The sequence below is a fragment of the Myxocyprinus asiaticus genome, chromosome 8 (assembly GCF_019703515.2).
Source record: "Myxocyprinus asiaticus isolate MX2 ecotype Aquarium Trade chromosome 8, UBuf_Myxa_2, whole genome shotgun sequence".
Taxonomy (NCBI): domain Eukaryota; kingdom Metazoa; phylum Chordata; class Actinopteri; order Cypriniformes; family Catostomidae; genus Myxocyprinus; species Myxocyprinus asiaticus.
The window spans coordinates 12,313,198-12,335,697 of NC_059351.1; the positions used below are offsets into that span (position 1 = coordinate 12,313,198).

At 38.0% G+C, this 22,500-nt stretch overlaps 2 protein-coding genes across 3 annotated transcripts in view; both read left to right on the forward strand.

The window, feature by feature from the left end:
* Positions 1-6,999, forward strand: part of ttyh3b (tweety family member 3b) — a 78,755-nt gene extending 71,756 nt beyond the window's left edge. For both annotated transcript variants that reach the window (XM_051705141.1, XM_051705143.1), the window contains one exon: positions 1,548-6,999. In XM_051705141.1, the coding sequence (XP_051561101.1) occupies positions 1,548-1,721 (174 nt within the window). In that variant the 3' untranslated portion in view covers positions 1,722-6,999. The remainder of the gene's footprint in view (positions 1-1,547) is intronic.
* A 5,853-nt stretch (positions 7,000-12,852) lies between these two features.
* zmp:0000001069 (galanin receptor 2a) lies at positions 12,853-15,773 on the forward strand. Its single transcript, XM_051705144.1, has 2 exons — positions 12,853-12,961; positions 13,605-15,773. The coding sequence occupies exon 2, from the start codon at positions 14,033-14,035 to the stop codon at positions 15,362-15,364; it is 1,332 nt and encodes a 443-aa protein (XP_051561104.1). The 5' UTR covers positions 12,853-12,961; positions 13,605-14,032; the 3' UTR covers positions 15,365-15,773.
* Positions 15,774-22,500: the final 6,727 nt, after the last annotated feature.

A 22,500-nucleotide genomic window follows, 5' to 3' on the forward strand; every position in this document is an offset into this window, starting at 1 on the left:
GTCTATTTCACATCATAACACAACCCCCAAACACTCACTAATGCTCTCCCAGATATAGCTGCATTCTCTGTTCCTATCTGTGTGAATAGTCATTCTCATCCACTGCTGTTTTTTTTTCTATTTGTCATAGACTTAGATTTTCCTCTTCATTATCTCATTAATTGCTCTCTTTTCATTGAAAGTTACTCAAAGGCTGATCTTTACAAGGAGAAAATCATATCGCATAATGATACTGTGCATCACCACAGTAACTCAACTCTTGGCTTTAAAAACCATCAGGCTGTCCAAATGACTGTTAATTTGGCTTTTTTCTGTGTTATACATGTGAGTTTGCGAGAGCAATAGAGGTTCATATTTATATGTGCTTCATGTTTGTAAATGCTACAGCTTTACTCTGTCCTAATGCCCTAGTATAAACACTGTGGGGAGAATTCACTAAAAAGTTGCGCCTGGGCAGCTCAGTGGTAAAAGACTCTGGATACCACCCCTGGAGGTCGCTAATTCGCTAGAACGAATCCCAGGGCGTGCTGAGTGACTCCAGCCAGGTCTCCTAAGCAACCAAATTGGCTAGGGAGGGTAGAGTCACATGGGGTAACCTCCTCGTGGTCGCTATAATGTGGTTCGTTCTCAGTAGAGCACGTGGTGAGTTGAGCGTGGATGCCGCGGTGGATGGCGTGAAGCCTCCACATGCGCTATGTCTCCGTGGCGACGCGCTCAACAAGCCACGTGATAAGATGCGCGGGTTGATGGTCTCAGACGCGGAGGCAACTGGGATTCATCCTCCGCCACCCGGATTGAGGCGAATCGCTACGCAACCACAAGGACTTAAAAGCGCACTGGGAATTGGGCATTCCAAATTGGGTGAAAAAAAAAAAATACAAAATAACCACCTGCAGTCTAGTTTAAGCAGCCGATTACTTGTAAATACTATGTAAATTAGATTGAGCTTTTTTTCTCAAAACTCAGTGCTGTTTGCCTGTCATAAATAACATTGCGGAAACTGACTTTTAAGATTGTAAATTGTCTATCGATCATGGCAGCAGTAATTTATCAAATGATGGAGAAGAGCATTATAAGCTGGCATATATCCAGACGTGCGGTGTAATTAAGTGCACTTTTAGCATGTCAAAGAGATGATTCAGGTGTCTGGATTACTGTAGTGGACTGATGCTGTATAGTCCTGACAGTGTGGGCCAGATTACAGTGTTCTGCTCTGTCCTCCGACCCAGTGCGCTATACTTCAACCGACTCGTAAGAATGTGCTGTGCAAATTGTGTTCAGCAAAGATTTTGTGTACGCATTTGCGGTATTGCGAGATCTGCATAATTAAGTGAATCGGGCACTAAACCAGCACAGACAGAACATGCAAATAAACGGCACTTTTACCAGGCGCATTTCATTTTTAATTGAATTCCCCCTGTATCCTTAAAGTGTAAACTTTTAGTCACTTTTTTTATACTATGGCTAATTTTATGACCAATATTGGCAATGAACTCTTTAGAATGATCTGATGGTGTCTTCCTTGCTGCTTTCACCCTCATTTGCAGTACACCTCCAGCATGAGGGCCAAATATCTGGCAACAAGTCACCCAGACCAGTCCAGGCCAACAGAATCGCAGAACGGACTGGACCCCAACATGCGACCAGAACTAACCAGCCGTTCAGCTCCCAATAGCCGACCAAATTCCGCTATCCACCGACCCCACTCTGCTATCCATTAACCATCCTCAAATACAAAAAAACAATAGTCATCTACCTGCTGTCCACCAGTATGAAGTTTATCTCCATTACCACAACAGTCAGCACTTTTGAAATTAATTAACTGTCATTAAAGTAATTCCCCAATGTTGGTTCACCCTAAAGCAGAGCTACTCAACTTAGGAAAGGTCAGGGGCCGCAAAGCTGGATCCTTGTACCCTCGAGGTCCGCACTCTTAATTTGTATGATTTTTATATATATATATATAATATATATACACACACAAGTTTACATTTTTATAGTAGGAATGTTGGAATGTTAGTTAATGGGATAATTCACCTAAAAATGAAAAGTCTCTCATCTACTCACCTTCATGCCATCCCAGATGTGTATGAATTTCTTTCTTCTGCTGAAGACAAATGATGATTATTTAGAAAAAAATATCTCAGCTCTGTGGATGAGAGACAGATCAATATTTAAGTCCTCTGCTTTTTTACTATAAATGTCCACTTTCACTTTTAGATGTGAAAGTGAAACTAAACAGGCGCCACATGTGACTTACAGATGTGAAAGTGGAGACTTATAGTAAAAAAAAAAGGACTTAAATATTGATCTGTTTCTCACCCACATCTATCATATATCTTCTGAAGACATTGCTGCATTTATGTGCTTTTTGGAGCTTCAAAGTTCTGGCCACCATTCACTTGCATTGTATGGACCAACAGAACTGATATATTATTCTAAAAATCTTAATTTGTGTTCAGCAGGAAAAAAAGAAAGTCATACACATCTGGGATGGCATGAGGTTTGAGGAAATGAATTTTCATTTTTGGGTGAACTATCCCTTTTAGTAATTATTTTAAACATAAGGGGTGTAACAGTTTGATTTTCTGATATAGAACAGTTCTGTTGTCACTAATTGTAAGCTAACAAACACCATGAGTGTTCAACATTTCATAGAGCAGAGATGTGTTCAAAAACAAGAGCGATATATCCAAAATTAGCACCAAAAGTCCTTCAGTGACAAGTCATAAAGTTTTGTTCACCCTCATTTGCTGTCACTGCAGGAAATTTGTTTTCCTATAGTTACTGTTGTCATGACGAGTACATCTCTCTGATGAGCTATTCAAGAGATTGGACAGATTTGCAGCATGTTGAGTAATTCTCAAGCGAGATTGCGAGCGCACGTTTGCTTGACAGACCGCGCGTGAGCGCACAAGTACTGTGTATGAACGGACACGCGCGAAGACCGACCACCGCTCTCATAACATCAGCCATGCTTAGATATTGTTTGTTGTTTTTATTTATTTATTTGTAACAACCTCTTGCAGTCGAATTCCCTCTCTAGCGTGATTCAGCAATGTACAGAACTAGCGTAAATCCTCATGAAAATGGTCACATCTCAATTCGTACAGATTTGATTGGCTGCTGATTAATATATTTCTAAGGATGATATCATAACACGGGCCGCGTGTTGAGTAGCGCTACCCTAAAGGGATAGTTCACCCAAAAATATTTGGGTGAACTATACCTTTTAACAAATTGGAATCAGCTGTCCAGTCCTCTGTGGTCTGGTTTAAGCATCTTCGCACACTTGGATCTTTTTTTAATTTTTTTATTTCCCCAGTCTCACACAATGCATCACAGCAACTACACTGCCCTCTTCTGGAGGACTCCTCTCAGTTGTCTGTACAGTTCCTTTAAATCTAAAGCACTCCCATATTGTACTACCCTTACAGAGAGTCTCTCAGGGCAGCCATATTGGCAAGGACTGCAGGTCCACATTAACACAGCAGGATAATGGGTTATACCACTGTCATTTTTACCATGCAAGAAATGTGACTATGACATTTGATTTTATGGCGGGATTATATTTTTAAGTGTTCTTCAAAATTACAATGTTGATTATGTAGTTTAAAAGGGCTTTAAAGTTGCAGCTTTTGTGCTTTCTCTGCAGTTCCTGGTAATATGGCAGCTTTATGGACAGACACAATTCCATTCATCACTGCTATTTAATGTTTAAGGAGATATTAACTAGTTTACAAATCTTAATGAATTAAAGGTGCACTAAGGGATTATTTTCTAATTGCTAAACTGAAATGAATAGCATGAAGATTCTAGTCATATCAGTCTTAGTAAAAAAGCTGATAGATTCTACATATGGTGCTGGGAGCACTTTCGTGAGTGCTGCCATGTTGAGATCACATAACCAACTGAATATTTCTCTCTTTTACACAATAATTCCCTGTAATTGGATGCTTTCACTAGAGGAATAAATGAATCTTGCCCGACTGTGAATAGCGCACTTCTGCAATGGCATCAGTTACTGAGGACTTCAGCCTGATCTCAAGAAAACTACGTGACTGTGGCAATATTTTTGCAAAATGGTATTACGTGGTTCATTAAATGTACTGTGGCATTTCCAAGCCGAAATGTCCATTGTGTGACGCTAAAAGTAAGGCTTTCCAAAAATATATGAGGGTTTTAAGGTTAATGCTCTTTTAGTGTTTTAAATCAACAAAATTGACCTCCTTAGTCCCTACCCTCAACCTTAAACCTAAACCTAACCAATACTATCATAAAAGTAAAGGCGAGGTGAAAAATGCGATAACTGATGCAACCACGTCATTTTGTGGTGCTTCTATGACACTTTCGGCTCACGTCAACTCGCATGTTCATCAGGACTTGTACCCTGGTCCTTGGCATCACAAATGTAACACTAAGTTAAATGCTAATGCAACAAGCGTTAAAATGTGTCACCATTCATGTTATGTGGTATAGTGCTAAGTGTTTTGATGTCATAAGATAGCATTGTGGGTGAAACAGGGCGAAAAGTAAATGCTTATGAAATGGTAATCTGCTGTTTTCCTCATGATTTGTGTAAATGGAAAAAAGTAATTGTTGTTGTAGTGCCTCTAGTGTTCATTTCACTAGAAAACTGCTGCGTTACGCACAAAGAGCCACGTAAAAATCAGTTTGCATAAATCTGTAGGTATAGTAATGTAATTCTATAAGACCAGATTGGAATTTTACTCTTGCATAATGCTGAATCTAAGTCGTTAAATTTCAATTGACCATAAAAATCTAAATAAAATCACTGAGTGCATCTTTAACCGAATCGCACACTTGTTATTCTGTGAAATAACAGATTTACCTGTCACATAAGGCCACTTTTTGTATTCTACGGTGTAATCTATGGTATACCACAGTGTAAATTGACAGCTATCAAGCCTTTGAGCCATTATGCACATTCTGTATCTTACTCTAGAAGGGAAACAATTGCACAACGCACTAATGGTGTGTGATAGTGTTTAAGGTGTGTTTGCCTTGTGCTTTAGTGTGTTTTAAAATGGCACAACTCACATGCTCTGCTCTTTGTAAATAGTGTTTTTGTACTTAAAAAAAAAAAAAAAGATCAACACTACAAAGTTGGTGCACTAACTAATACGTCTGTGTAACAGTGCAGTGCAATGTTTGCCGTGGCTTAGAGCTGCTGTAAAGATTACCTGTATGAAACCTGAAAACAATGGTTAATGAATTCTGTGATTAAATAATAATACATGTTTTGTAGACATCACTTGAATTGTTAATACACTCGTAGGTGCTTGTGTATGTGCACACTTTAAATGTGAATATTTCTAACAGAGGAAAATTCGCTCAGAGAGGATAAGAAGAGAAAGTGATACTTGGACAAAAAGAAAAATGCCTCCCCATGTGTAAATCTTTTTTCTGTGCTGTTCAGGCATGTTGTTCAGTCTTCAAATTCTTTACCGGGTGATTATTCCTTTTAAAGGCATAGATTTTTTGATGAATTGAGAGTCAGACTTGATTCTCACCACAGTCAGCCTTCTCATTTCTGTTTTTACTTTTATGGGGAAACACTTCTCTATAGTGTTTATGAATCTCAAATATGGACAGACATTATGCTATCAAGATCTGGACACTGGACGTGTCGCACTAACAGGACTTATAAAGTTTGCCTCCGAGACGCTCTTTCCCATAAGAGGAAGTACAAAAAAGGAGGAAAAACTAAATTTTAAGGAAGTTCCTCCTCGTCATGCAGTCATTCAGTAAGACTTACGTGGATGTACTGTAAGATAACCTAGCTGTCTTTACCAAGTGCAGTATTGTTGGTTTTATTTACTTGCATCCAGTGTCATAAGGCTGACATAACAGTGTTTAGACATTGTCATAACACCTGTCAAGCGGGAAAAAAAAAAAACAAAAAAAAAAACAGCTGTTGTTAACATTCATAAGATGTGGTATCTAATGCCGTTATCAAAACATCATACCTTGATTCTTTAATGTAGATGTTTATGGATTAATTTTGTATTACAGTATTATGAACATCATCATAAATTGCATTAACAGGTGGAAATGTCATTTTAAACTGGAAATCCTGTAAGATCTTTAATGACTTTGTGACACCCTCAGTTGACTGAGGTTGTGTGTTGTTTGAACTTGTTGTGTAACAACAGTGAATGCTGTGTTTGAATGCCAACAGGATCCCTAACCCTTAAAACTTAAATACAAACATGCTTTGACCAACCTAAGTTACAATCCTAGAAAAACACTCATGCACAAAAGCAACACTATTCACAGAAACACGAAATGCAACAGACAAAGATCTGTTTCACACACTTAAACGCTAAATACTTAAATATTTAGTTCACCCAAAAATAATTGGTTTTGCTCCAATCCGGTCCAAGACTCATGCTTTTGAGGAACACAAAACATTTTACCATTCACTTTTATTGCATCCTTTTTCCATACAATAAAAGTGAATAAATGATGACAAAATCTTCATTTTTTTTGTGAACCCATCATTTAAGTGAGTAAAAACATGCACCTTTCCACTCTGCAGACACAATGTAAAACTACTCTAAAATATGTGAGTCTTTTACAGTATTTACACATTTAAAACCACTAACCATCAAATAGAGACAATCCAAATGTTCGGTGTGTAATTCTGTACCGTATAATTCAGTTGCATGACTGAAGGGAATATGAGGATAAATTATTTTCTGCCTTTTTTAACATTTTCATACAATAACCTTTCTTTCTGTAAATGTACACATTTTTATTTTGTAGCTTAATCTTGTTGAGCTTACTCCTTTTTAAACATGAATAAGAATGATTTGTTATAAGTGTTTTGATAACAATTCTTATGAATTTGTCATGTTTTTGTTGTTGTTTGTTTTGTTTTTTCATTTGTGATTAAGATGTTGTACATGTCAGAAAACTGATTTTCTGAGCCTGGATTCAATGTTTTAATAATGTATTAAAATGAACTTATCTGGTGCCGGGTGTTGAGCATCAGTGCCTGAAAACAGAAAGAGCGAAAAAGAAAAGCACTTTATCGAGGCATACACAGTACTAATTGCAGTATTGTTGCAAATTCCAGGTTAGCCCTGGAATTTGAATGTTTAAATGGCAAAAATGAGCAATGAATGTATGCCAACTTCTTGAAGAAAATCTGTACACTTGTTTGTTTGAAAAATGCATGAAATATCTGAGAAGGCCTACATAAAAAACAACACCAACAAATACCCAGTATGTTGAAGTACAACCCTCCCCCCAAGAAAAATGTAGTCTAAACTTGTGTGTGGTTCCTGAGCTGCTGTTTATACTTAGCTTTTGAGCCATTGGCTATATTATAACAAACTGTGCGAGGAGGATCTTCATGTTGCTAGTATAACATTGTGATCACACAGTAACTCGATATGTTGCTAGTGAATGCAAACCCAGTGTATGTTGGAATGGAAAGCTGTTTACAGCTATAAGTGAAGTTATGTCAAACAAGCAGTTTAGAAGAGTTATATTGAGATTTAACCACATTATTCTTGTAGCTTTAAGCTTACCTTATGTGTTCATTGTAATGTTACCATTTTCTTTATGTAAATGTAGCTGATTTTGTATAGATGATTGCAGTAGAGTTGTTACACTGCAATAATCAGGTAAAGCATTTATCATTTGTTATTACATTCAAACAGCCGACAACCTTTTGAGGCAACCGGTTGAGTCAACAATAATTCTTTCCACCAATTAATTCTAATAAAAAGTTATTCTTTTCTTAAAAAGACAAGATTTAAATGCAGTATGCCTCTGAAAAAAAAAAAAAAAAAAAAAGCAAACAAAAAAAAAAAAGCCACCGAATAGCTCCGTAAAATGACATCAGCCTTATTGCACGAGTGACGGTGGGCTCTATAGCAGGTAAAGAGACCAAGGGCTTAGGCCCTCCATTTAAACCCACTGAATGGGTTTTGCCAGTAGTTGGCACCTGCGCAACGCAAGCAATAACACATCCAAGTCCATGAGACGGAGTGAAGTTAGCAAGGTAAGGGCAGCTGGACTGCAATGCTCCTCACTGCCTGTTGCTTGTATTGTCTTGGTCAAAGGATGGACTACACTCTCTTGAAATGGAATACATAGACAATAAATCAACTGCCACCTTAAGCCTTCATCAGCCAAATAATAAAGGACAATGCATCTATGTGCACTTCTGCTATTAATTCAAGATGGACTTCAAAGATTTTTACTCGTTAATCTTACAATTAATTAAAAGCATTTGTATAAACATAGGCCCCTAATGTACTAATTTAAACCATGACTTGTACTACACATAAATAACAAATATTGGCATAATATTCATGCTGTTTAGCCAGAAGGGTACCGTCAAAGTGAGCCTTGTTTCTCCCAGGTTTTTTCTTTTTTCTTTTTCCTCCATTAACCAACATCTAATGGAGGGTTTTTTTTTTTGTTCCTTGCCAAACTGGGGGTATAAATACAAATATTATTTTCTTATTTAGGCACAAACTACAATCCCATTTTTATCATAAAGTGCAGTGATGACTCTAAGACATTACAGCTTTTTTCTGTTATAGCATAATTTCCTGTAAAGCTGCTTTGAAATGATGTCTGTTGTGAAAAGCGCTATACAAATAGAATTAACTTGACTTAAAACTTGACATAGAAATTTGAACTGGAACGCAGTCCTGCTCCCATGAAAACCAAAAAGTAATCACATTCATTTAAACAAAGGTGAGCACGATTCAGAGGTTGCATTTTCCTTAAAGAGGAGATTTTTACGTCATTGACGGTTAGGGGCATATGGGTTAAAAATAAATTATGCATTTCAGTTTACTGTATGACATCATTTACACCTAAAAACAGCTCACTTTTGGCGCCACCCTGTGGACATTTCTACTGAACAATACTTCCAGCTTCGGCCACTGGGGGCTGCTCGCCATTTCCTGTAATTCAGTGTCTGATCTGTTGAGTGTTACCTTGCAGTGGGACGTCCCAACCTTTCAGAAGTTCAATTCTCTCAGGTACAAAACGGTCTTTTCCACTATTTCTTGGGCAATAGGTCTTGGATCCTGGGTGTTCCGCGTGTTCATTTGTATGGGGCTTGTATGGAAGAGAGAGAGAGAGAAGAAATAGAATCACATGAAGAGAAAAGTATTTTAAGTCATTGTATTAAGTATTGTGACAGTGTTAATCATATTTACCTTTTACAGTACATTATATTTGCTACAGCAAGAAGTTTCAGTACTTCAGCACAACTTGTTTAGCTTTATTGTTTTGTGCTGGATGGTTTCTTTATCTCAAATCAAGTCAATTGACAATGTCATTGTCAAAACAGCACTGAGATTTATATTTCAAATAGTCCTTATGTGTGTCAGACTGTAGGAATATTTTGAAGTACAATTATTCTATGTCGTCTCTTAATATGAGCTCATAAAAATGACATGCATAATAATTATGAAATCATTTGCAAAAAGCTGTTTAAAATAGTTTTAAACTGAGTAACATGTCACACCACATTACAAGTCAAATTTCCAAAAGTATTTCACGTCAACTACCCAAATCTAATTTGGCAATGGCAATAGTGTAGAATTACACTGAAAATGTGTGTAAGACATACCATCCCAATCTTACTTTTGTGGACTGGTCGCAGTTTAAGTGGTTTTATTTTTCCAAGCCTAAATTATCTTTATTTTTTTTTATTGTTTATTTGGCAGGGACAATGCACAATACATATATTGTATCAAATATAGCTAAAAGCTCATTTTCACCTGAAGTCCCTGGGAAAAACAATGGAAAACCAATACTAGTTCCCGAGGAAGCACATATCAGCACTCCCAACACCATTTAAAAAACAAACACTTCATCAGTACAAGAAATTTCCAACCAGACACTCAGTACCTACCAATGCTAGCCACATTTAGTGTCTCTTAGCTAAATAACTGCAGACCTGAGTATCCTTCAGCCATGTTTTCAAACTATATTTAAAATGTTTAAAACTACTGCACTCTCTGATACTCATTAATAAAGAGTTCCATGTCCCAGCTGCCTTAACTGAAAAACAGTTTTGCCCAAATTTTGTCAACCGAAATTTAACATAACAGTCCCCTCTAGTTAATCTTGAGCCAGCACTATATGTTGTAACAAGCTGTTTAAGAGGTTGTGGTGCTAGATTGTGAATTATCTTATACAATAAGGCAACATTTGCCATTTTTTTTTCTCTTCCAAAAAAACAAAAAACAAAAAATTTCTCTCTTCAAAACTTTTTTTTTTCTCTCTTCAAAAAAATGCATGCGGTACCAACCTTGGCCACCAGGTGCCACTATCAGTAAACATGTAATCTTATGCTTTTAATGCTTTCTCTGTTGCTATATAGCTGAATAATACATTTATTATTTATTTAAGGGTTTGCAAACCTTAATCAAGACAAAATCAGGTTACATATATTTGATATGGCATTCGTTGTCGTGTAACAACTGGAGTTATTTTTTTGTTTGAAATTGTTGGTCTTTCTAAACCATCTATACCGTTTGCTCAGTGTTATAAAACGGGAAACATGGGAAAATTATTATTATGTCTGTCCTTTTGAAGTGTTAGGGGTACATCTGGTAATGTTAATAATGTTGTAAGTAATCTAATTTCTAAACGAAAAGATCATTTATAAATTAAATCCTCGTGACTGAACGGGGATGTTATGTGCAGACTTTCATGGTGGAATTTAATTATAATAATTTATTTGAATATAACAAGTTGTCTGTGCTTTTGAAACACACTGTCTACTGCAGAAGTGAAGGGTTCCAAATTAAGAATGTCAAATAAATATCCAAATATTAAAATAACAATTCCTTTAACAATTATAAGCGCAAAACACATAATTTATAAATACATTGTAGCCTATATGCATTGTTGACATACCAATGCATGTCAACCTGATAACAACATATTAAACATATGTAACCTGATTTTGTCTTGATTAAGGTTTGCAAACCCTTAAATAAAATGTATTATTCAGCTATATAGCAACAGAGAAAGCATTAAAAGCATAAGATTACATGTTTACTGATAGTGGCACCTGGTGGCCAAGGTTGGTACCGCATGCATTTTTTTGAAGAGAGAAAAAATATTTTTAGGAAAAGAGAAAAAAATTTAGGACTTAGGCTCAGGAAGGAACTGAGACACAATTTATTTTTTATTTTTTCACCGTAATTTTTTTTTTTTCTTTTTTTTTCACCTTGCGGTTCAGGGCTTCCGTATCTTTTGGTATGCTGGTGTACCCTTACAAAAATCGAGAGTTCTGGCACACTTGCCGCAAATTCGCCACTCATGATTTTCACGTGCAAGGGGCATAGTTTCCAGGGGGGATGGGGGTGGAGGTAACACCACCAATGATCAAAACAAACAAGTACAACCCCCCCAATATTTATACCATGATCAATGAAAACATGTAGATGCTTCACAGCTTTCTTACCAAGACGGCGAGGTATATTTTAGGTCTCGACAATCAATTAATTATGGTACACTAGCATAAACCGCTTAATTTCTTACCTTCTCTCTATTGGTCTGCCAGTAAACAACAACTTCTGTTACTTTTAGAGTATTAAATTACATAAGTGGAACCACGTCAAGAGATTTTAACAATCTCTAGAAAATCTTATATTTGAGCAATTTGTTAACCATAGAAATTATTATGTGATTCAGTTGTCAACCAGTAGTTTTTAAATTGTGCATGCGCCCGCGGAATTTTTGGCGGTAAGCGCGAGCGAACTCTGAGGCAGGTAGTTAAAGCAATCACGCAATCTTCATGCGAAGATTTTCCTCATTGTTGGATTAATAACCATCTTCTGATAATTGTAAGGTTGTTGGGCTTTAATTCTACTGCTTTTTATTTTATAAGGGACCCGGGAGTGAATAAAGTCTTTATCACAGTAGGCTACATTTTTTGACATTTAAAACATCCACGTCACAAGGATTAGCCGAAAAATGCGGGCGTTTTTCCAAATGGCAGTTTTGCGCTCTTGAAGGGCACTGCGGGAAGGGGTGGCCACTCGAAAGTCCGTTCCAAACAAAAGTGAGAAATCATGTTTTTTTTTTGTTTTGTTTGTTTTTCACGATGAGCTCTTTTACAAGACTATTAGTGAAGGATACATTCATACTTTACAAAGTACTTTTCATGCTCCATTTATAGTGCCCACATCAAGAGATCTGTCCTTCAAAGTGAGAAGGGCATAGGGATGATCACTCTCAATTCCAGATTAACAGAGAGGGGCACTTTTTTTCTCGACGATGCTTTTGGTTATTGGATTTATTCCAAACATCACTTGAATGAATCACATAAGGGTGAATCTCACAGAACAGGTCTGGGTCATATTTCACCCCAAAATTCAAAAGAGCCTTTTTAGGACCTTTTTTTTTTTTTTTTTTTTTTTTTTTTTTTTTTTTTGCATTGTAAATTTTTCGTGACGATTAGCGCCCCCAACCGCCCATTTCTCAGAAGTGTAATGCGAAAAAAGTACTACCATCATGAGTATACTTTGACATTTAAATAATATCATTATTTTTGACATTACACAGTTAAACGGAGGATGGGCTTTGTGAAAAGGATCTTCACTGCTGTTTCTATATCATTCTTAAGTTCAATTTATATTTCGATCATTTTCTTTTTATATATATATATATATATATATATATATATATATATATATATATATTTAAGTGATTCAGGCAACTTAAGCATCTGGACTTTCTCCTTGCAGTGTGTGCTGCCACAGCGAGCTGCAGACATTGGGCAGCAGGCATGTTACTCAGGAGGAAAGCACAGCTGAATGCCGGTGACTGTATCAGTGTAACCTTATAACTTCGCTAGAGGGCGCCTGTGTGCACCGATCACACATACAGATTGAAGACAAGCTGGAAGCTCAACTGATAACTCTTCTCCTGTACCAGAGGTCTTGAACAGGTAACAGACGCATAGCCGAGCTGGATTTAATGGTCTTGGAACAAATACAGGTCTATTTAGTGAGAAATCTTTCATCAGAAAGACATATTTTAACTTTTGACCTATTGGAATGATCTGACTATTTGAATAAGGCAAGTAAACCCATTTCATATTCAGTTTAGTGTCAAATGAACTGTTTTGTCGATTGCTAAATATTGTACATGTATCTTACAAACACCTTGTAATAACATTAATAGTAATTCACTTGTTTTCTGATTTAATAGGCTGCTAATGAATCAAATTTCTGGTTTGAATTTGAAATCAATCAGAAATTAAAAAGAGATTTGCATCTGCAAATCTCTGATTTAGCAGGTGAACATAATTCAATCTGTTGATGTAGAAACAAAGTAATAACCTCTTGTTTTATTTATACACTGCTGTTAGTGCTTTAATTTGAGCTCTATGTGAGAATCTCTGCTTTATTCACAAATGAATGTGCGTTGCAGTGTGAGGCTAAAAATATGAATAAGTGAAAGGATGTGGAAAGCTTTTTCTTGTGCTTTATCTCTTCTTATTTCTGGGGTCACAAGTCAGGATATGCATTTAGATGTGAACTGTATGTGCATGTATATATATGTTTATATATGTCTCTCTTTTCCATCAGGTCACAAATTGTACAGATGTGCTTAAACTGAGAACTTAAAGACAAAGAAGATGGGCTCCTTTGCTTTTGTTGTCATCCATATCTGAGGAGGTAAATGTGAATTCTGTCCTTCATATTATGTGCAGAACAGATGCATTGTCTTTGAACAACTGGGGAAAAAACAAAATAAAGAAAAAAGGAAATATCAATGGATTTGAGATCTTCTGTATTCCTTCATGGTCTTCCAAACTTTCGCATGCAGAAATGGAAACTTTGGTACTTGAAAAGTAAAATACAGAAAATGGAAAAATAGAGAGAGCGTTAAAGAGTTGTTTTTATGATCAGCTGGGACCTCTTCGGCAATTTGATGCTCTTGAACCTGACAACCTATTCTGTCATGGTGTCGTAGTTCATTCCTCAAACCCAACCATTGTCCCTGTAATACCACTATGAACCTGACCCCAGATCAGCCGCCAACCCAGCTCTTCAGTTCATTGGACATTCAACATGAGCCTCAAAACCGGACTAGGTATGGTCCAGCCAGCCTCTTCAACAGCACCCTCTTCTTCCAGGATAATGCGGTTTTAGAATGGCAGCTGTTCCTGACCATCCGAGAGCCTGGCACCATTATCTTGACTGTCCTTTACTCCGTTTCCTTCCTTGTGGGTTTCTTTGGAAATGTCATGTCCCTTAAAATCCTGTTGGGTCAAAATGGAAGTGTGCGTCTGTCAGGTGCAAGTGCAACTCGCTGTCTGCTGATAAACTTGGCAGTGTGTGACCTGGCGGTGGTTTGCGTATGCATGCCCGTCACCCTGGGTCATCGCATCTATACGCCGTGGGTATATGGGGACTTCCTGTGCCGTGCTGTGCCCTTCACGCAAGCCGTGTCAGTTTCTGCCAGTGTCCTGAGCATCACAGTCATCAGCATTAGCCGGTACTATGCAGTTCACTCGCCACTACAATCCCATGCCTACTTCACTCGTCGACGCATCCTTGTCTCCGTCACTGTTGTGTGGCTAATCTCCTCAGTGATCTGCATGCCAGTTGCCATAGTTACCCGCCGTGATGAAGTAGCTTTGATTGAAGGGCTAGCCATCGTACTGCCCATATGTGGAGAAGTGTGGCCTCAACCATGCTTGCGTCAGGCATACAATGTCTTGCTCTTCAGTGCCCTCTACTGCCTCCCTGTTGCATTTAATTTAACCCTAGCCTTCTTCACATGTCGCCGGCTTCAGAGCACTGGCGAGGAGGGTTGGTTCACAGAGCTGGACCCCCGCTCACAGGCACTTCATGAAGCAAGACTGCAGGGGCGTCGACAAATTGCCCGTATGGTCGTAGCTTTGGTGCTGCTTTTTGCTCTGTCCTGGTTGCCCATGTATGTGGCTGATATGTGGCTGGACCATGAGCTACGCCATCCACCGGACTGGCTACTGCAGGCCAGGCCCTTTGCACAGTGGCTGGGCCTCACCAACTCTTCTCTAAACCCCTTCTGCTACTGTTTCATTGGAGACCTCCATCGCTCAGCCAAGGCTTTGCGTCTGCGCCTCATTGGCCCTTCTTCTGCCTCAGCACTGGCACTAGCTTCGCTCCCCAAAGTCTTCCACCTGCAGAATCAAGAGAAAGATCCAGGGGATACCACAGACAACTCAATCAACTTCTGTCATGAGGATGCTGGGAATCTGAGTCTGTCATTGTGGTGGACCCAAGCTAGAACATGTGAGTCAATGAGTTTACCATACCACCTAGGAATGATGGAATCAGCCATTGCACTTGATACATAACAAAACTGATGCACTGCTGATACATTTTCATTCATAAATATAGATGGAAGTTTGTGCTTTGTATTTTGTGATTCATGACCTGGATTTCAAAAACTGGATTTCAATTATTATTTTCACTCTTCAAAGATAAAATAAAATAAATTGCAATCTAGAACTGTGAATTACTCGGATTGCTTGTCAGTTCTTAGTCTACAACCATTCTTTCATTCACATTCTACATTTGGAATTGTGTTTGCTGAGGACTGAGTGTAGCACCACATAATGATTAAACATTTCACTTTCCAGTTGAAGTAGATGAAGTATTTACAGTGTTGAAATATGATGTAATTTTACCAATGAGATGTAATAAATGTCTTTATATGGGCAATTATTAGGGTCTGTGGAAGGAGGAATCCATGTCATACAGGAATAAAAGGGTTTAATGCTGAATGTGTACATGTGTGTGGTTGTGCTGCAAAGTTTTGCCTAGAGCAATGTCTTAAGATATATCAAGTTCAATGTCATTAAATGCTATGCTCTGGCAGCATGATTTAATTAAAATGAAACCCAGACACACATACACGCTCCCACCTACACCCACTCCATTGTGAAGAAACACATGTAAGAGTCTTTCTGTGAACGTTCACAGCTTCTCACCTCCTTTACTAAATGTGGAAACCATTTGCATCTCAAGTCATCACCCTCTTCTTAGTGTCATTTTACCAAAGTGCGAGCAGTTTTAGAAACTCGGATCCTAATTCATGTAGAAACTGACATGGGTTCACTGGGACTTTCAAATTGATGGCAGAAAACTTAATATAGTGTATGTGTATATATATATATATATATATATATATATATATATATATATATATATATATGGCTGTAATTGGCTTTGAACTCATTACTAGTGTGAGGTAAAATGTGCAGTTTCACCCAGTGCAAAAGTTTTTTTATGGACTTCACTGAAATATTCAACATGATCACACGGGAAGTCAGCATGTTATTTCTGAGAGTTCCGTTACCCTAAGATCGGCCACATTATGCTGACTCACCAGCAAGCGCCATCTCCTATCAGACAGTTTTGCATTGGCCCCAGTTTGTTTAGCTTCCCCTGTGGCTCAACCAGAAGCGTGCTCAGATCCCGTGTTGAAATAAGGAAGTAATCGTGTTTGCATAATTAGTGAAAAGCTTAATTCAGAGGTAGCATTTCTTCTTCTAACATTAAATTTGTACTCCTTTGATGGTTAGTTTTAGTTTGGGGGTTTAGGTTGGGGAGAACAATTTATAAAATATGCTTTCCTCTTCACTGTATTTTAGCCTGTACAGCTGAAAACAACTCTCTTCAAATATTGATTTTGGCACCCCTCTGTGGACATTTTACTCGGCTTGGGAAAATGGAGCCCACATGTGCCCATACGCCCAACAACACTTACCACTTTGGCCACTGGGTGAAGTGGTTCTCATTTCAGTAAGCACAGACCGATTTCAGCTAAAGAAAAGTTAACCTACTGTTGCCGATTTCACTGTTAGACCAGTCTGGAAATATTATAGCTGCAATTTCATAAGAAGCTGACTGAAAAGGACTTGTAATTCAAATAAAATGTGCAAATTACATTTTTTAATGTAACAAACAAAACAGTGGCAATGGTAGTCAAATGATAATTTTGTTTGCTATTTGCTGCCATTTTACTTTAAATAAATCTGTTGAGGGCTCTCTAAATTTTTTATTATATATTCTGATGACCCTCTTTTGAATTCAGACACAATGGAAATTTTCAAACACAATTATACAGATAAAGATTCTTCCATGAATGAGTTCCATGATTTCTATGAATGTTTTTTTTATATAGCTTGTATACAGAGCCATGTTTACAATATAGAGAAGTCCCACTAGATCAGCATTGCAAAGTATGTATTCGGTTGTGTTCAGTTTTAATTATAGATTCTGAGAATAAATGTAGAAAATATTGAAAAGGCTTAAATTCAGATTCAATCTTTAAGAATGTGACCTCTTACCCATTAGATATTTTTTAGACAACAACAACAAACAAATCTTGTTCCATCAGGGCTGGCCCGTCTTATAGGCAAACATCACATGCAAAGCATATGAACAAATGATAGAATTTAAGACATAGATTATTTTTAATTTGAAACATTCCACATTCCAATGATGTCCATATCTGTTAACATGCAACACGTGTGGACCTGATCATTTAACATAAAAATCACAATGACGGTGAAAACTAAAAACATCATATTATGTATAAAATGAGCTCTGAATAAGCACAAAAAGACAAATAATTGAAAGTGACAACAAATAAAATAACAGTGTATCTAAAATCGGCAAGAAGTAAAGCTAAGCACTACACACTAATCTGCATAATTTATTCATAACGCAAATAATTGCTGGGAACTAGAGTGCGACTTCTTTTCATAGTATTATTAGACAGGAAGGAATTCAGACACTGCCGATATAAAGACGCAAAAAAACTCACATAGAGTGAAAATATGAGCAATTAATCTGGAAAATAACCAAACCATCCTATCTGCAAAGATGTCAGCTCTCTAAGAGGTATGTGCTTTTTCTTTACAAATATATATTTCGAGGTTTTGCGTTAATAGGCCCTATTTAAAATATGTAATTTTATTTATAAATAATTATACATTGCTGTAGTTACCTTATTTTCCCTGATGTTTTTATTAACTTTTGCACACATTCTGGCCAACTTTTTGTTTTCATTGATTTTTGTTGCTATAAATAAACTTTCCAAGCATTTTCAGCAGAATTGCAAGCATTGTCAGCAGTGTCCTATACAATTAAAACTATCTAAAACTATTTTAAACAGCATTTTCTTATTAAGTGTAACTTTAATGGGTAACACTTATGGTTGTATTTGTTAACATTAGTTAACTACATTAGTTAACATGAACTAACAATGAACAATACTTAATATTATTTAATGTTAATTTCTACATATAGTAGTCCATTTTTAACATTAGTTAATACAATATGAACTAACATGAACAAACAATAAACAATTGTATTTTTATAAATTGACATTAGCCAAGATTAATACATGCTGGAAAATTGTATTATGCATTGTTAATGATACCTAATGCAAACCATATTGTAAAATGTTACCCAGTAATTATCATACTTGCAGTTTCCATGACCTCATTTTAATTGAGACACTAGTTTAGTACTTCTGAAAAAAGTTGAAAGGTAAAGCGATCAAATGGTGACTTGTCAAAGCACCTAAAATACACATATTCCTTTATGCATGCATGTACATTTTTACCTAATATTTTCATGTTGGGAAAAAAAAGCTATTGGAACACGTTATTTGTCATTGCTGAGCTATATACAGTATAGTGCTTCTTTTTTAGTGGTTTCTATTTAAAAAAATCTGCTCATCACGTTTGCAGTGGTTCTATGGATGTTTTAAAGTTTATGACAATTTTCACATTTTCATAATTTGGCCTAGGGCCCACAAACCCACGGGTCGGCCCTGTGTTCTATCCTTCCTTTTCTGTGCCTCTTCATCTCATTCTTCTGAGCAGTCAGAAGCTCTCAAGTGTCCTCGAGTGGAGTCATGGGAAATTAGGTAATTGGATTGAGTCTGACAAAGTGAACACTGATAGCTGATAACATGATCAAACAGAGACAAACTGTTGTGCTGTTAGCAAAACGGGAGGGTTGCCATCAATGTATTTAGCACACCCATGTACATGTCTAAGCCATCTGATGGTTGGAGAAGTTCTTCAGTACTATAACACACAACAATCCTAAAGCAAAACCAAAGAAAGCTTGCTGGAAAGACTGGTGGTCACATGGAGGATGAGTGGCTGAAATGTAGAACAGACATTAAAACAAACGCCAGTAAAGGTTTTTACATGCAACGCAATATCGGTGTAATGGCCAAAAATCCATGTCTGCTGTTCTGTTTTTGCTTAAACAGTTTTTGACCTTTCCCCAAAAATAGTTCTGTTTATGCTGTTTAAGGTGTTTACATGACCTTTCACATTGTTGGCTTATTAAGCATAATCAATGTGAGATCTTGCATGTAAATGTGCTCACTGATTTTTGTCTCCATGTTGTTCTGTCCTGCTTTGTGTAAAACATTATGTGAACCTGTGGCAGTCCATGAGGATATTTGCTGGGGAGGTAAATATTTCAAACGACTGATCAAACCAATACAAGGTTGCATTATGTTTTATTATCTTTTTTCTAATAATTATGCTCCCGTGAAAAGATGATCTCTCACTGATATTTTATAATAGTTTGCGTTAACAGTGTGTTATAATCTTTCTGATCACCAGCCAAAAACTTGTCAATCTACAGATGATCAATACAAACATTTATGAATGGAGAATCCCATTCAAGCTAACATGATCCTGCTGTTTAGTCCAATTATAAGATCCTTCAACAATTTGGATTTCATCTATATTTTGGCTAAATTTGAAAGACTTCCTTCCCCGTTCTGTTGCGTTAACCACAAGCAGGCTTGATGTGCTAATGTGATACTGAAAGCTGATTGGCTTGAAAGGTTACCTCTAATAATGATTGGTTATAAATGCGGAAGTGTAACACTGACTCAGGCTGAGTGGGATCCATGTGCGGTTTATTAACACAACAAGTTCAGAGTACAAACAGGAGTGGGTAAAATAACCAGGGCAACCAACAATATAAGAGACAGGGCAGTAACGTAGTCAAACAGGCAAAGGATCGGGGCAGGCAGCAAAACAGCAATGGAGATAGTCCAGGCAAACACAGTAATAGGCAGGCAGCAGAGAATCGTACATGGTAAATCCAAAGCAGTCAAACATGGGTAGATCAACAGAGTAAGTAATAACACTCAGAAGTGTAGCCGAGGCAAACAAGACTTCTTAATGAATTAACACACACATCGGGCTTAAATAATCTGAGTGATATGAGGCATGTGTAGGGTAATCAGTCCAAGCATGTGGGCACTTGGGAAATGCAGTTCAATGTTAATATTCAGGTGAGCGAGACCTCCGGTGGTCGATTGAGGAATCGTCACCGGCATTCGTGCCCCCCCCCGTGAGCGGCTCCTGACACGAGAGCACATCCGACATTGGGGTCTTCCTCAAGGTCGAGAGGCTGGTTTCTCCGGGTGAGTCCTATGAAATTATGTGATGAGACTGGGGTCGAGGATATCATCCGCCTTGACCCAGGACCTCTCCTCCGGACCGTACCCCTCCAAATCTACCAGATATTGGATCTGGCTTTCCCGACCTCTGGAATCTAGCAGATCTCATACTAGAAATGACTCCTTGCCATCCACGATCATGGGTGAGGGGCCTGTGTCACCGCCTTCCTCCTCCACCCTCGGACCACCGGCAGGTTTCAGCAGAGAAACATGAAAAGTGATTTCTCCTTGCTGGCCCTCCTCAGAGCATTTGACTTGGTTATTAGCTGAGCCATCTGACTGCCAGCCTTGCCCTCAGCAAATTTGTCTGCATCTCTGGAAAGACTTGAAGTGAAGAAGTGTAACTTAGCCACGATGAGAGTGTCCTTCATGGCTTCCTCCACTGTGTCAAAAGATGCTGTCCCAGGGTTTGGGAGTTGTTTTCTTCTCACCGCGTCCATGTACTGTGTAAGTGATGGCCAAACTTCAAGAGCCCTCTCTATCACTATTCTATCTATCTATTAAGTTTAATTGAATACAATTGAACTATTTCTTGCAAAACAGCCACCTAGCACAGTTACAGCTAAAGGAGGTAGACACCATACTGTTCAACAGGGAGTAGAAACAATATGAAAATATGAAAAATGGGTAACAATCCACTTAATACAATTGAAAAGATCACTCTAAATCACCCTTTTGCTAATGAAAAAAAAAAAAGAAACACTATAAACGTGACAGCTAAAATAAAACTTACTTTTACATGTTTCATTAAGTCCTCGGCTGTTGCATGCCCCATGAACTGGGATCCCAGGTATCTTGGCTGTACCTGCCCGCACTCCCAAAATCGTACGTGCAGGTCCAGCTGTTACGTTTTGGTGGTGCAATTCAGACTTTCGAACATCAGCACAAATGGTCCCGACACTTTGCAAATTAGGTCTCGATAAAATCCACTAGTCCAAAGTGCGTAATGTAGGCAGTTTTATCTTTCCCGTACCTGAATGATTTAGAGATGTCAGAGTACGGAAACATCGTCTGAAACAATTCCCCGATTTCCTCATTCGCATTTTAGGACTGGTGTCTAGTCACCTTGTGGAGGACCAGAGCACCTCCGCTCTTAGTGTTGGCTCTGATCCAAAAGCGACACGGAGGTCGCTTACGGGAGTTGCGGAGCTGCTGTGTGGGTCTCGCCTAGGCAGTGTGGAGCCGCCAGATACTTGGCAGAACTGGCTGATGGCTGTCATTTGCTGGAGACCCTTCACAGCAGTTAGATATTTCTCACTTTTTGCATGAGACTTCAGCGCCCATACATCCAACGTTCCCAGTTTAAGAGCTTTCTTGCATACGAAGCAGTAGGTCTTCAAATATGTTGTTAGCAACTGGCTTTAAGAAAGCCCTAAATTCAGTTTTTTCAAGCCAAGTATTGCTAAACTTGCACTTCCCCATAGCTGAAGAATAAAATCTGTTTTATGTCTGTGGTACAGTTCAAAAGAGACTTGTGCCAATAACACGAAAGCTGATTGGCTGCAATATAAGTTGCATGTTGGTCTCATTTGTAGTCGTAATACAGCTAATTATATTTGGACTAGCGAAAGAAAGAACGACAACATCACGAAAAAAAAAAAGCATTTCAATGAGCATTAGGAGGTAGCGTTACATGGACGTAGGAAAATTAAGACCCGTTTAAAATTATTTAAGACCTAGAACACAATACTTCAGTGAATTTAAGACTTTTTAAGGCCTAAAATTTTTTATTTAGAAATTTTAGACTTCTTAAGACCCCACGGAAACCCTGATCAATACAAGGACGAAGGCCCCCGTCCTTCTTTCCCACAAAGAAGAATCCTGCTGCTGCCGGTGAATTGGATGGACGAATGAAACCCTTGGCCAGTTCTTCTTCAATGTACGATTTCATGGCTTTAGCCTCAGGTTCTGACAGGGGAAAGAGTCTGCCTCTAGGAGATGAGGTACCAGGTAACAGATCAATGGCGCAGTCACTAGATCGAT